Genomic DNA, 15,517 nt, shown 5'->3' on the forward strand with positions numbered 1-15,517 from the left:
ATCTATCTCCACTTTCATCCGACACTATAAGTTGAACGCATATGTGTCGGCGGACGCAACTTTGGCAGACGAATCCTGCAACACGTGCTGCCTGAGTAGGACGATCCCACCCGGTATGACATACTGCTATGGGAGCACCCAAGATGTCCTCCGCCTCTTAGGGAGAACGACCCTTGGCACTTACCGTGAGGGGTCCTTCTCCTAAGAGGACAGGAGGACATCTTGCCCTCCCCTTCTTCTATCGTCCTACCCTGGGCAGCATCTATGTATCTGGATCTAACTTCTTCTCCTGTAGTCTCACATACAGCTGTTGATTACTCTTTAACACAGGCTACCTGTAGTTTACATGTTTTTTCTCAGTTTCTATACGAGTTTATTTCAGTCGGTTTGGGAGGCTCATGCCAAGTTTTTGTACCGACCACCAGTTAGCTCACCTTTTTTCATAGCAGCGATGGTTGCAAGAGTTCTTTACTGCTTCTCGGAGTCACCCGAACTGGAAGGAGGGTGGTTCCCACATCCACAGGAAGGGGAAGTTTTTTAAGATTCCTGCCTCCCTGATTGGACGGTGGGAAACACCCAAGATGTCCTCCTGTCCTCTTAGGAGAAGGACCCCTCACGGTAAGTGCCAAGGGTCGTTCTCATGACCCATGCTGAGCAAGAATCATTTTGGAAGCTAGTGCCTAGAGACAAATTTCCCAACTTGAGAAGATGCAGTGAAGCTGTACACTCCTGTTTCGGTTTAACTTATTTGTGTGAATCTGCGTTTTCTCATCTGAAAATGACAAAGAGTACACAGCATTCCAACATGACAGATGAACATCTCCAGGATTCCCCGAGACTGGTCCTCGCGCAATATTCACCCAACTTCAAAAAGCTGGTGGATGAAATGCAGGCTCAGACGTCTCAATAATTAGCAAGAGCGAAGTTTTAAAGATTGTGCAAGATCAGCCTGGATCAGTACTTGACCTACATTTAACACAAATTACTCAATAAAAGTTAAAGTTATTAAGACAGTTAAAGAAAGTTATAACAATAAAAATTTAAGAAAAACTGTTCACAGTTCTTTCTGGATCTTCGTCTGTTTTGTTTTTGCTTATTTTGCTTACCAGTAAATGACAGAAGGTGCATTGTAAATGGAGGGGGCGGGGGGGCAGTGGAACCCAACTTTGGTGGGTTAAAATCTAATTTGAAACTAATTTGAAATTTAATTTTCATGGTGGTAGAACACCAGCACTTTTGTCCGGAAAAAATAGATCACGACCTGTTCGAAGTTGGACATGCCTGGCTTAACATATTCCCTAAATATAGTATATTGCTTTGCTTTTTCATCATGGTTTTTGTTATATGTTTGACAGATAACAAAGTTAGTTACCAACTCCCTCTGTTTTCTCAAAGAATTCCACTGAAATGTTCTGAGTAAAATCACATAAAATCAGGCCCAAAGAAACTTAAAAGTGTACAACTGAAAGCCAAAGGCATGTGATTCCTTGCTTCTCTGGTAACACAACCCCTTGTCAAACCTCCAGAAATCAACTGTTTAATTTGGTTTCTAAGCAGTCAACAGACATACAGCAATAAGTTTTAAAAGTTGTTTTTCCTGCTCTGTGCCCTCCCCCCTTCCAATATGACCTCCATATCAGTCATATCATCTTTAGAGGCCTGTAAGTAAATCAGCATATGAAATTAGCAATGATTAAAGGAGGGAGACTCATTCTGTAAGGCACAGAAATTCAAACTAGGCCCCTTCAGTGATGTATGTGACACAGCCTCAGTTAAATATATTAATTTTTTTTTTAAATGACATGGATTTCTCATTCTTCTTCAAGCCAAAGCGGCCATAGCCATAATGAATTTACAATGCAGGACACCCCTTATCCCTTTGATAATTTTTGGTGGTTTTGTTTCTTTTTTTAAATTCTTTTTGAGTGTGGGATTGTGAAGAGTGGAAGTTTCTGCACTGCAGATATATGGAATATCATATGTGGAATATGAAAACAGTCTGGGTTATATGTTTTGTTGCATAGGCTCAGGGCAAATCTTTTGCTTCATGCTTACACTACAGGTACCAAACAAGCATGATTGTGTCTGGCTAAACTACCACCTAATGAAATGATCACAGCATCATCCTAAGCAGAGTTACATCCTTCTGAACTCACTGAAGTCAATGGGCTTAGACCAGGGGCGACCAAACTGCAGCTCAGGAGCCACATGTGCCTCTTTCACACATATTGTGTGGATCTTGAAGTACCCATCCCATCAGCCAGCTTGGAGAAGGCATTTGTCTCTTTAAATCACTTCAAGTCAAGTCAGCTGGCAGCTTGGAGAATGCATTTAAAGTTGCTTTCTTTCCATTTCCCTCTCCCCTCCCTCCCTGACTTGCAGTTTCAAACATCTGATGTTTATTCTATGTGGCTCTTATGTTAAGCAAGTTTGGCCACCCCAAGTTTAGAAGGTCGTAGCTATACTTAGGATGGCACTGCTAATAAAAAGAGTGCCTGATTACATACCTTCCCCAGTTTTCTCCAAGCAGGGAAGAATAGACAGCTGATTCAACTATGACTGCCTTGCTCTTGCTGCAGGTGTTTTACCTTTTTATGCTGAACAGAACAAAAATATCACAAGACAGCAGCAGGCTGCGTAGGATGCTAAAATCCACGTAGTGACCAGCTGTGGTGCTTAGAGAAAAGTGCTCTCTACATACGAAGAGGCAACCTTCCTTCCAGGAACTGGAAAAACAGCTCAAGCAAATCATCCAAAACAAAAGCTCCAGACCTCAATACCAGCGCATGAAACAAGGGTCCGGAGTCAATCTTCGCCTGAAGGTGACACATCACAACAGCTGTTGGTCAACACATAGCAGGTTTTTCTTGAGGAGCCTAATTAGCTCAAAGAGACTAAGCAAGTGCGCAAACATTTGAAACGATATAATGCTCAGACAGGGGGATAAGGAGCTTTGATACAAAACTATCCAAATACTGAGCAAATCTTATATCAACAATGTTTAAAAACTAACAAACACATCCTGTCCAAAGTTTATTTAGCTATATATGCTATATTTTCATTGGTGCAAAATAACTATAAAGAATGTTGGAATAAACCTGAACAGTTATAGCTGTATGGTTGATGATCCAACCACATGAAGAATATGTAATTGCTCTCAGGTTTTCCTAAGAAGAGGGTGTAGATTTTTGTTAATTCCCCCTTCCCATTGTAGATCCCTGCTATGTTGCTCCCAAAGGTCTGCTATGCCTCCCCCCCACAACAAAACTTCAAGGGGCTAAAGGGGCTAGGGAGTGGGAGGGAGAAAGCAGTGAAATTCACTACTCTCTCTGAATGGTTGGATCTATGCCACTGCCTGTGTTTCCCAAGCCCCAAAGGCTATTCTTGAGGTGCTGCAAAACCTTGGTTTATATTATTCCTAACACATATTTTTGATGGATTTTACTAGAGTTTCATTACTAATTTAAGAATCCTGAAAACACAGCTTTACAAAATAATAAACAGAAGCTGGCTATATATTACTCCTCTGTGGTAGACTGTTTTTTTTCCTATTAAGGCAAGAAAATGAACAAAGGCAATGCTAACTCTCAACAGCTGGTTCCTGAAAATGTCATAGGTTCCTCCACAGTTAAAAGCATAACAGAGTTAGCACAACAAATACTTGCTTTCTGTGCAGTATTTTCAGAGTCTTGCAAAACATATATAATTAAACTTAATTTAGTTAGAAAGTAGAAAAAGCAAGTAGAAACCTGCAGTGTTTTATGGAATGCTTTCAATATGCAGAAAATGCCTAGCTCTCATAAACCCTTATGAATACACATACAGACCAGCTATTTGTATAATGAGATCTTCAACTTATTCTTGAATAGACCTTCCCCCTAAGGTGAGTCCACCTTGTGCCTGTCAGCATTTTTTAATTTTGAGAACAGGTAGCAAGCACCACCATAAAATGGCTGCCAAGATGGGAGAAGCACAATAAATCAAAGAACTGCCAGTGGGAGTTTAAATCCAGTCATAAAACATTGGTAGATTCCAAGTTAAGTGTTCTCCTATGACAGAGGCAGCTATTTCTGAACAGACGCTCCTTGCAAACACAAATGGACTTTTCTTAATCAACAAATGACCCAACAAGGTAGAGAAAAATGAAGACTGGATCTTCACTTTGGGTTTAGCTATAAAAGGGGATTGGACAAATCCATGCAAGTTTCTCCATCAGTAGCTACAAGTCAGTGTTACCAAAGGGAACCTCCATGTTCAGAGGCAGAAAACCTTTGAATACCAGCGCTAGGAGGCATCATAAGAGGAAGGTTATGGCTTCTATATCCTGTTGCTGGCTCTCTATGGTAACTGGTTGCCCACAGTGAGACAGGATGCTGGACCACTGGTCTGATCCAGCTGGGCACTTCAATGTTCTTAAGAAGGAAATGGATGCCAGGAAACAAATAAGGGGATGCCATATTAGCGCCCTTTGAAAACTTTCAGTCTTTCTTTAGTGGTCACTGGAGGCAGAACAAAATGCAGACTACACTAGGAATCTGTACTTTAACCACAGAAGTTCTCTGGGTGACAAGATCTACTTATGGGGAAGCCACCTATAATCAAAGAAACCCCCTTTCTCCAGAGGTGACCTTGCATCTCTATCATTTCTCTTCCATTGCCGCTTTGTTGCATCCTTCACTATGGATGTGGCTGTGCCGACCTCCTTATGCTAGGACTTGGGCTGTGTAAGAGAAACCACAGAAGTTCTCTGGGTGACAAGATTGACATGGGGAAGCCACCTATAATCAAAGAAACCCCCTTTCTCCAGAGGTGACCTTGCATCTGTATAATTTCTCTTCCATTTCTTCTTTGTTGCCTCCATTATGGATGTGGCTGTGTCGACCTCCTTATGCTAGGACTTGGGCTGTGTAAGAGAAACCAAGCCTGACTAATTGCAAGTCACAGGTGAGAGATGCTCTCTTTAGGAGCAGATCTCCTTTCAACACAAACCTATTTTTCTGGAAAGCCTTCATGATGCAAGAATTACAGGAAGCTCAAAATGACCTGCACTGAACCTCAGGAAGGACTGTTGTACTTATTTGTGAGGTTCCGGCAAATTACCTAACTGTCTATTAATAGATATTAATACAGTATAGCTTAAAGATAGAGTTGCCAGCTGCCCTGAAGAAAAACATCCTGTCCCTTTAATGTGTGGACCTGGGCAGCCAAAGGTTTTCATGGCACTGAGGAAAATATCTTCCTTTTAAAGCCTCTATTAAAGGGGGAGGACATTTTTTTCTCCAAGCAACTGGCAGTCCTACCTAAAGATAACAGAAGAAGGGTAAAATTCTGCATCTTTAAAACTGTGATCCTGTTAACCTGGGACCAAGTAGCATTTTATGTGATGAGATTTACAAGCAAATTTGCATACAATCAGAAGAGCTGAACAATTTTTACAATAGGAAAATGTGCCACATACCATAAAATATATTAATTTCATCATGGAAATCCAGAACATTTGTTTGAAACTCTCCTGTGCCACATTTCAATTCAATTTCATGCCCCCAAGGTATCCAAAATGGTGAACATTAATATGTTTTGAACATTAAAATGTATTTTACATACAAATACACATGAACACAAAATAAAACATATGAACACATAAGAACATAAGAGAAGCCATGTTGGATCAGGACAATGGCCCATCGAGTCCAACACTGTATCACACAGTGGCCAAAAATTTATTTATATATATATACACACACACACACACACACTGTGGCTAATAGCCACTGATGGACCTCTGCTCCATATTTTTATCTAACCCCCTCTTGAAGCTGACTATGCTTGTAGCCGCCACCACCTGCTGTGGCAGTGAATTCCACATGTTAATCACCCTTTGGGTGAAGAAGTACCTCCTTTTATCCGTTCTAACCTGACTGCTCAGCAATTTCATTGAATGCCCACGAGTTCTTGTATTGTGAGAAAGGGAGAAAAGTACTTCTTTCTCTACCTTCTCCATCCCATGCATAATCTTGTAAGCCTCTATCATGTCACCCCGCAGTCAACGTTTCTCCAAGCTAAAGAGCCCCAAGCGTTTAACCTTTCGTCATAGGGAAAGTGTTCCAAACCTGTAATCATTCTAGTTGCCCTTTTCTGCACTTTTTCCAATGCTATAATATCCTTTTTGAGGTGTGGTGACCAGAATTGCACACAGTATTCCAAATGAGACCGCACCATCGATTTATACAGGGGCATTATGATACTGGCTGATTTGTTTTCAATTCCCTTCCTAATAATACCCAGCATGGCGTTGGACTTTATTATTGCAATCACACACTGTCTTGACATTTTCAGTGAATTATCTACCACGACCCCAAGATCTCTCTCTTGGTCAATTTCTGCCAGTTCACACCCCATCAACTTGTATTTGCAGCTGGGATTCTTGGCTCCAATGTGCATTACTTTGCACTTGGCCACATTGAACCGCATCTGCCACGTTGACGCCTACTCACCCAGCCTCAACAGATCCCTTTGGAGTTCCTCACAATCCTCTCTGGTTCTTACCACCCTGAACAATTTAGTGTCATCTGCAAACTTGGCCACTTTACTGCTTACTCCCAACTCCAAATCATTTATGAACAAGTTAAAGAGCATGGGACCCAGTACTGAGCCCTGCGGCACTCCTCTGCTTACTGTCCTCCACTGCGAAGACTGCTCATTTATACTCACTCTCTGCTTCCTATTAATTAGGCAGTTTTTGATCCACAAGAGGACCTGTCCTTTTACTCCCTGACTCTCGAGCTTACTAAGGAGCCTTTGATGAGGAACTTTATCAAAAGCTTTCTGGAAGTCAAGGTAAACAATATCTTTCAGGTCTCCTTTGTCCACATGTTTGTTCACCCCCTCAAAGAAATGTAACAGGTTAGTGAGGCAAGATCTTCCCTTACAGAACCCATGCTGAGTCTTCCTCAATAACTCGTGTTCATTAATGTGCCTACTCATTCTGTCCTTGATAATGGTTTCTACCAACTTTCCCGGTATTGAAGTCAGCCTGTAGTTACCCGGATCTCCTCTGGAACCCTTTTTAAAGATGGGGGTGACATTTGCTAACTTCCAGTCCTCAGGAACGGAGGCAGATTTCAATGAAAGATTACATATTTTTGTCAGGAGATCCACAAGTTCAACTTTGAGTTCTTTCAGAACTCTTGGATGTATGCCATCCGGACCTGGTGACTTATTAGTTTTTAATTCATCCATCAGTTGTAGGACCTTCTCTCTTATCACCTCAATCTGGCTCAGGTCTTTCAACACCCCTTCCAATAGAAGTGGTTCCGGAGCAGGCAAACACTTCTCATCTTCCACAGTGAAGACAAAGGCAAAAATTCATTTAGCTTCTCAGCCATTTCCCTATCCTCCTTCAGTAACCCTTTGACCCCTTGGTCATCCAAGGGCCCCACTGCTTCCCTGGCTGGTTTCCCACTTCTAATATATTTGAAGAAATTTTTATTGTTGGTCTTTATGTTTTTTGCAGTATGCTCCTCATAGTCCCTTTTTGCCTGCCTGATCACAGCCTTGCATTTGATTTGCCATTGCCTGTATTCCCTTTTATTAATTTCACTTGGACTAGCTTTCCACCCCTTAAAGGAGTCCTTCTTACCTTTTACAGCTTCCATTACTTTGTTTGTTAACCATGCAGGCCTTCTCTTATACCTGTTTGTACCTTTCCTAACTTGTGATATATATTTTATCTGTGCTTCTAGGATTGTAGTTTTAAATAGCTTCCAAGCTTCCCCAAGGGTTTTGACTGTATTTACCTTTCCTTTCAGTTTCCTCTTCACATGCCTCCGCATCTCAGAGAATTTACCCCTTTTAAAGTTAAACGTGGTTGTGCTGGTCTTTTGGGGCAACTCCCTATTTATACAAATAGTGAAATCAATAATGTTATGGTCACTGCTCCCAAGCGGCGCAATCACTTTTACATCTCTCACCAAGTCTTGGGCATTACTTAGGACCAAATCCAGGATCGCCGCACCCCTGGTAGGTTCTGTGACCATCTGCTCCATAGCACAGTCATTGAGAGCATCTAGAAACTCAGTCTCTTTCTCTCGACCAGAACACATATTGACCCAATCAATCTGCGGGTAGTTAAAATCACATATGACTACACAGTTTTTTCGTCTAGCCACCATCTTTAAGCCTTCCATCATATTATAGTCATCCTCTGTCTTTTGATTTGGTGGGCAATAACAAACTCCCATAGTTAAATTGCCTTTTGGGCCCTCTATTTCAACCCAAAGCATTTCTATAAGGGAGTCTAATTCTCTGACTTCAGTCTTACTGGACCGTGTGCCCTCTCTGACATACAGAGCTACCCTACCTCCAACCCTTCCCTCCCTATCCTTCCGGTATAACTTATATCCAGGAATCACCGTGTCCCACTGATTCTCCTCATTCCACCAAGTTTCTGAAATTCCTACAATGTCTATGTTTTCTCTCAACACTAAACATTCTAACTCACCAATTTTACTTTGAAGACTTCTAGCATTTGCGTAAAATCATCTATAATTTCCTAAGCAAGCTAGGCCCGCCATCTTCCTCCTGCCGCCTCGAGACTCTGGCAGGCAGTCCATTCTGTTTGTCACCGTCTCAGTGGACAACTCTGTTCTATTACCCGGTAGAAAAATATCAGCTAACCCTTCATCTCTTTGAGATGAGTCTTCCCAAACCAGAGACATTTCATCTCCTGTTGGCTTTCCCCCTAAAATTTCATCTCCTGTCGGCTTTCCCCATAAAAATGCACAAACATGCAGGAGGGCTAATACGAGTCATGAGGAAATGCTAAACAAAACAAAAGCCTTCGCCCACTGGTAGAAGATAACAATAGAGGGAGACAGACGGGGGAGACAAAGTTTCAGAGACGGAGAAGGCCATTTCCCATATTGCCACCCATTTAGCCTCAGATAGTGGGAGTACACAAAGCAGGGCCTCTGAAGATGACTGGGGTTGTTGGATAGTTTCATATGGGAGGAGGTGGTCCTGCAGGTATTTGGGCCTTGGCCGTAAAACATTTTAAACATAAATACCAGCACCCTGAATTGGACCAGGAAGCAAACTGGGAGCTACTGTACATGGAACAAGGCAGAAATGAAAGGGTCCCTCTACTTCAGTGATGTGGACCCACTCTAGTCAGACTTCTGGCTCCATCATTCTGCACCAGTTGTAGCTTTTGAAATGAGTAAGAAGAAATTTTACCCCACGTAAGTAAATAAAGTCTGTTTATCTATAATTGCCAGTGATGCTGCGCTGCAAATCAATTCTGTCAGATGGGCTTAAATGAGGGTTATGAAGCCTGGACGAACCCCAGTGCTTGTACACAGTGCATTTTTCTTGATTTGCTGGTATTATTTAACATTTGCAAACATTATGTATGGCAATAAATGTTTTTAGTCTTTAAGGTGCCACTGGACTTTTATTGTACTTTAAGTTTATTTTGCATGACATCTCTACTGAACCTAAAAATGGTTCCTGTACAGCTATGGTCAAGCTGTTTCCACACACAGCTAGGTTAAAGCTGTGATAGGTCCCTTAGAAAAAAAAGAGGAAAATCTGCAATAGTTCCCTTAGGAAAAAAAAAAGAGGAAGAACCAGCTTGATTTGGAAATCTTATCAAACTGAAAGGGGCCATGGCTGTTGCTCTGTCACAAATGGCAAAACTGACTACAATTCAAAGAGAAAACCCAATAAATCCCACAAGTCACAATATCATATGCAATTACAATTAGATTGAAGTCATTGTAATAATGTAGCCACAACATACTGTATGCTGACTGCTGATCTTCTGAAATATAAATGCAAAAACTGAAACTGTTTACCTTTCACACATAAGTGTTTCATTTGATTACAGCTTTCTTTTATAACTTCTGATAGTGAAATACACTACACATGTTTCTGAAGGGTGCAGTATGAAAGCTTATACACAGAATAAAGTTTATATACAGAATAGAAGTGCCACTGGACTACACTACCCACTGAAATGGTGAAATACATATATGTTGGAGGCGGCAGAAACTGCATTTTATTATCCGTGCTGTAAATGTGAATTAAGCATATATTGCTATTTTGTTACATGATATCAGAGGCTACCATTTTCTGAAATGGATGTGATAATGTTTTACACTGAGAGTCTTTTGAAGCAACTTGTGCATTTTTTCCTGATAAGCCTTCCTAGTAGTGATACCAGCATTTTACATTTGGCAGTTAGCAGCTGCATTCCTGTAGACACTTTCTTGATAGTAGTGCCTGCTGAATTCAGTGGAACTTATTTCAAGTAAATGCGTACACCTGTACACAGCAAGTCGTCATGGGCATACAGTGAAAGATCACGACATGCCATCTTGTTCGCAGACATATGCAAAATCCAAGATAAAACAATTTCTTTTATTCACTGAACTGCTAGCTTTTAAGTGCTTTAGTCTTTGCTCCCTAGCAAAGGTTGTGAACCCCACTCAGGGCTGGAAACAGTGTCACATACATGTGCCTATAGGCAATCATACATTTCTATTGGAGCTGCTGGTAATTGGGAGGTCTCAGAACTTTCATTCTTGCATGCTTTCACATTAATGCATTTTGGTAACTGTAAATCCCAGCACGCACAAAGCCAGAAAAGGTCAAATTCACAGCAGATCACATTCTATTTAGGTCACGGGGAAAAATTCCAAAAACCTACTTCACTAGCACAAGCATTTCAAAACCAGCAATTCATCTTCTCCTAGCTTTTGGAGCTGTGCTTATAGATACGCAACAGTCTAAGCTTCTGTTCCCCCAAGTCTTGGATAGGTGTCTCTTGTAGATCGCTTAAGTGAAAGTGCAGACACCATGTGCCTTGAGATGTCAACTACTGAACCACCTGCCACAGCCTTTCACATACAAACTGACAAGTACACTCCTTTCATGTGGATCAATATCCTTGTTGCATGGGCTAGATTTTCCAAATGACTGTTTGGAACTTGGGAACAGCTCAAGCTACATTTCATATCCTCTGCCCTTACAAACAATACTAGACAAGCTTCCCAAGCAGGAGCTCATTGTGTTTTTGATAGCCTAGATCCTCAAGGCCTTGGCTTTAAGATCAAGTTTGAGAAAAGAAAACCTATACCATCTTTGTATCAAGTGTGCACCAAAACCTAGTACTTTAGGACTTGGCTTGCAGTAGTGTAGTTACCAAGGGCAAGTACTACTAATGCTACTTTTGCAAATCTTCTTTAGACTAGATAGGATGCTTTGGAAGGTGGGAAGGCTGGTGAATGTTTAGAATTAATCTGAAAAGCTGTTCAGCTGCAACAAAATTCGATGAACTATTATATAAATAACAATTTTATCTCTTATGATCATGCATTACATCATGACACTATTGCAGAACGCATTACCTCTCTCATCTGGCTCCTTCTGTCAAGTTTACACATTGCATGCATGGCAAAGAATTAGTACACATGTCCAAGAGATAGAACACCACCTTTCAGCTAGACTGGAAATAAAATATTGGATTTGGATTTATATCCCACCCTATACTCTGAATCTCAGAGTCTCAGACTGGTCACAATCTCCTTTACCTCCCCCCCCACCACACACAACAGATACCCTGTGAGGTAGGTGGAACTGAGAGAGCTCTTACAGCAGTTGCCCTTTCAAGGACAACTCCTGCAGCAGCTATGGGTGACTCAAGGCCATTCCAGCAGTTGCAAGTGGAGGAGTGCGGAATCAAACCCAGTTCTCCCAGATAAGAGTCTGCGCACTTGACCACTACACCAAACTGCCTCTAATGACACTATGGCAGAACGCATTACCGGTACTTCTCTCAGCCAGCTCCTTCTGTCAAGTTTACACATTGCATCTATGGCAAAGAATTAGTGTACACATCCAAGAGACAGAACACCACCTTTACCTTCCCCGCCCCCCACAACAGATACCCTGTGAGGTAAGCGGGGCCGAGGCAGCTCTTACAACAGCTGCCCTTTCAAGGACAACTCCTGTGAGAGCACTGAGGCATCACCCTACCTGTGGGTCAGAATTAATATCATTGTACTATATTGATTATTGATATGATACAATGTAGCTAGAAAGGGTTTGGCAAGCTGAGTTCCAGCATTTCAGCAAAACAGACTGCTTTTGGAAGAACACAGCTGAGTGTTCTTAGAGATTAAACTTTCAGTAAATGCTGTGGCATGATAAGCATCCTGAAACTTCAGCTGATCTTATGACTGTGAAACGTGGGGCTCTGGGATAAGTAGCTTCCTGTAAGGAAAAACTGTTTTCACTAAGAAGGAGCCCAATACGTCTCTGCCCCCTTCTGTGTAGTATTTCAGTGCATGGTGTTTCAGGTACTTTCAGAGGGGGCATGTTACTATTATGACTGTACAGATGAGCAAATAAAGACAGGCAAACAAAAAACACAAGATACATTAAGAGAGAACATAAGAGAAGCCATGTTGGATCAGGCCAACGGCCCATCAAGTCCAACACTCTGTGTCACACAGTGGCAAAAAATGTTATATACACACATACACTGTGGCTAATAGCCACTGGTGGACCTGTGCTCCATACACTGTGGCTAATAGCCACTGATGGACCTGTGCTCCATATTTTTATCTAAACCCCTCTTGAAGGTGGCTATACTTGTGGCCGCCACCACCTCCTGTGGCAGTGAATTCCACATGTTAATCACCCTTTGGGTGAAGAAGTACTTCCTTTTATCCGTCTTAACCTGTCTGCTCAGCAATTTCATCGAATGCCCACGAGTTCTTGTATTGTGAGAAAGGGAGAAAAGTACTTCTTTCTCTACTTTCTCCATTCCATGCATTATCTTGTAAACCTCTATCATGTCACCCCGCAGTCGACGTTTCTCCAAGCTAAAGAGTCCCAAGCGTTTCAACCTTTCTTCATAGGGAAAGTGCTCCAGCCCTTTAATCATTCTAGTTGCCCTTCTCTGCACCTTCTCTAAAGCTATAATATCCTTTTTGAGGTGCGGCGACCAGAACTGCACACAGTACTCCAAATGAGACCGCACCATCGATTTATACAGGGGCATTATGATACTGGCTGATTTGTTTTCAATTCCCTTCCTAATAAGGCATTATATGCCATATTAATGCCTAATAAGGCATTATATGCCATATTAATCAATTCAAACTACCATTCATAAACACCCTCTGAGATTCACAATTCTACACTTCTACAATGGAAGAGGAACATTTTAACACCCCTTAACCACAATTAAGCCTTTTAACACTTCACTAGCAATGTTTGTGTGGTGCCCACTTTGTGTCTGCCTTTAAAAAGAAAAAAGCTACTGGGGCAAAAAGGAACCCAGAGAACCCAGATTTGAATGGGGCAAGAGAAAATGCATGTAGAGGGTTAAAGCTGTTCCTTGCCCAGTACCATTACCATCTGCCATAGCTGAACCCCTCTTGCTATTGTTTACCAACTTTATCCTGACAGCTCCTCAATAATAAGCCTGATAAATGGAATAAACAATGAAAAGGTTAGTTTTACTGTACATCTTAAGTACAGTAACTTACAACGGAAGGGCGTGGCAACTTTTGCAGGGTCTAGCAGGCACATTTTCATAGGATTGTTTTCCACAAATAGAAAGGAAACATCCCCAACTGTGGGCCAGGTTTGCCCATGAACATCACGGGGGTGGGGGGGTCATGCTTGCTCCCCGACACCTTGCCCCCCCCCAAACATAGGAGGAGCTACATCACCCCGCAGAACAGCGTCTTGGGGTTGCCATCGCATCAGCCTTTCCTCTTGTCTCTTGAGAGGCGGGAAAGGTTTTAAAGAAGGGCCCTTTGAGCCCAGACCGCCGCCCAAGCTGAAGCCAGACCGGTGGGCCAGGAAGCCCCGGCGAGGGCGTGTCCTCCTAGCCGGGTGGGCGCATTGTCTGGGCTGCCAGCGGTGCCCGGGCATGGGGGTGGGGTTGTTATGGCCCTTGCGCCTCCCCGAGAACAACCAAGGCGGGGGGGGGGGGGGGAGTCTCAGCCGAAAGAGCCGTGGTCACTCACCTGCTGCTCGTCCTCTGAATGCTGCTGCTTCTGCTGCTGTTGCTGCCGCCTCGGCTGCCGGGCAGCCGCCGCCGCTCTCCCACCTAGCGCCAGCAGCGATGGCGCCGGCTCCCACTCCCTCTCCACCACACACTTGGGCGCTGGCAACAGCAACTCCTCGGTCGAGCCCATTGGCTCCGTCGCGGCGGGGGCAAAGCCAAGCGAGGCTCCAGGGTTCAGGGCAGCTCCAGGCGAGGAGTGGCGACGGCGAAGCCGAGCCAGGAAGAGATCCGTCGGCGGAAGGCTCTGGCACGCCGCTCGGCAGCCCAAAGCCACCGCCTCGCAGGGCGTGTCTAGAGCGCCGTCACGGGCTTAGAAGGGAAGGCGGAAGGCGGGAGCGTGGCTGCCAAGGCAGCGGGCGGGGCGGCGAAGGAGCGCCGTTGGCCACCTGCACAGGCTTTACCTGCCGCCTCTTGTCTCTCCGCCTTGACCTCGAGCGGCCTGAGGGAGATTTTCAAGGGTGCAGCCGCCTTGGGCTACAAAGCAAACCATCGGGCCTCTGGGCGTATGCGGGGTGCTTGCATCTGTGCAGGAATGCCTCCTGGTGTTTCCAGATGTGTTACGTTGACAACTCGCCCCCTGCTGGCGAAGTGGGCTCAGATGCTGCGCTCCGTGGGAGGTGGGCGATGGCGGGATAGCAGGGCGAAAGACGACAGGCTTCAGGACTGGACCTTGAGCTGGCCAGTTCAGGTGGAAGAAAGGGCTGGGAGACCAGCAGACAGGTGGGCACCTACAGAGGTGCCTCTTCTTCCTGCCCGTCGTGCGCCTCCTTTCCATTCTCAACTCACAAGCTTTACAATGTGTGCCTACACACTCTGTTCTTTCTTGATGCTACCAGAAATATCTCTCCTTAATGGTTGTACCATTATGCACTTAGAAGGAGCTGAAGTTCTCTCCCTCCCCCCTTTGCTGGCTTTGCATCATCTAATCTTGGCTTCTGGATAAAAGGCTAGCCCTCTGATCTGGCCAGTAAAAGCTTGATTGTATGGCAGGTCTTAAGTAAATAAATACATGGCCCATCCAGAGTGGAAATCTCAGACATTATAACAGATTGTCCTCTGTTGGAGGCCTACCTCTTAGGCAGATGTCAATAGCACAGAAATCTTACAGTAAATCTTAGCCCATCCTGTGTAGATGGGAAAAATGGCTGCTAAGTCTAGCAAGATGTCACCCACAAACTCCAGCAGTGACCACTGAAGGGCTTGATTTTATATGGAGTGGATGCAGTGAGCTAATAAAGAGGAAGTAACTGTTGTTTGCTTGGTGCTGTAGGTGTTCCACTTGGCTGATAATGCAATCCCTCCTCCTCTAGTGTATTTAGAAAATGTGTATGTCATCTCTCCAAGCCTGATTGACACAATAATAAAACAAACAAAATAAAATGAAGCATATAATTTTAAAAATCATAGCTATAAAACATATAAATAAAAAAATCC

At 43.4% G+C, this 15,517-nt stretch overlaps 1 protein-coding gene across 1 annotated transcript in view; it reads right to left on the bottom strand.

The window, feature by feature from the left end:
* FAM241A (family with sequence similarity 241 member A) overlaps nucleotides 1-14,631 on the bottom strand; it is a 30,290-nt gene extending 15,659 nt beyond the window's left edge. Inside the window, exon 1 of the mRNA XM_060246923.1 lies at nucleotides 14,043-14,631. Within this exon, the coding sequence (XP_060102906.1) occupies nucleotides 14,043-14,213 (171 nt within the window). The 5' untranslated portion in view covers nucleotides 14,214-14,631. The remainder of the gene's footprint in view (nucleotides 1-14,042) is intronic.
* Between the last annotated feature and the right edge of the window lie 886 nt (nucleotides 14,632-15,517).

This window comes from Heteronotia binoei, chromosome 9 (genome assembly GCF_032191835.1).
Source record: "Heteronotia binoei isolate CCM8104 ecotype False Entrance Well chromosome 9, APGP_CSIRO_Hbin_v1, whole genome shotgun sequence".
NCBI lineage: Eukaryota > Metazoa > Chordata > Lepidosauria > Squamata > Gekkonidae > Heteronotia > Heteronotia binoei.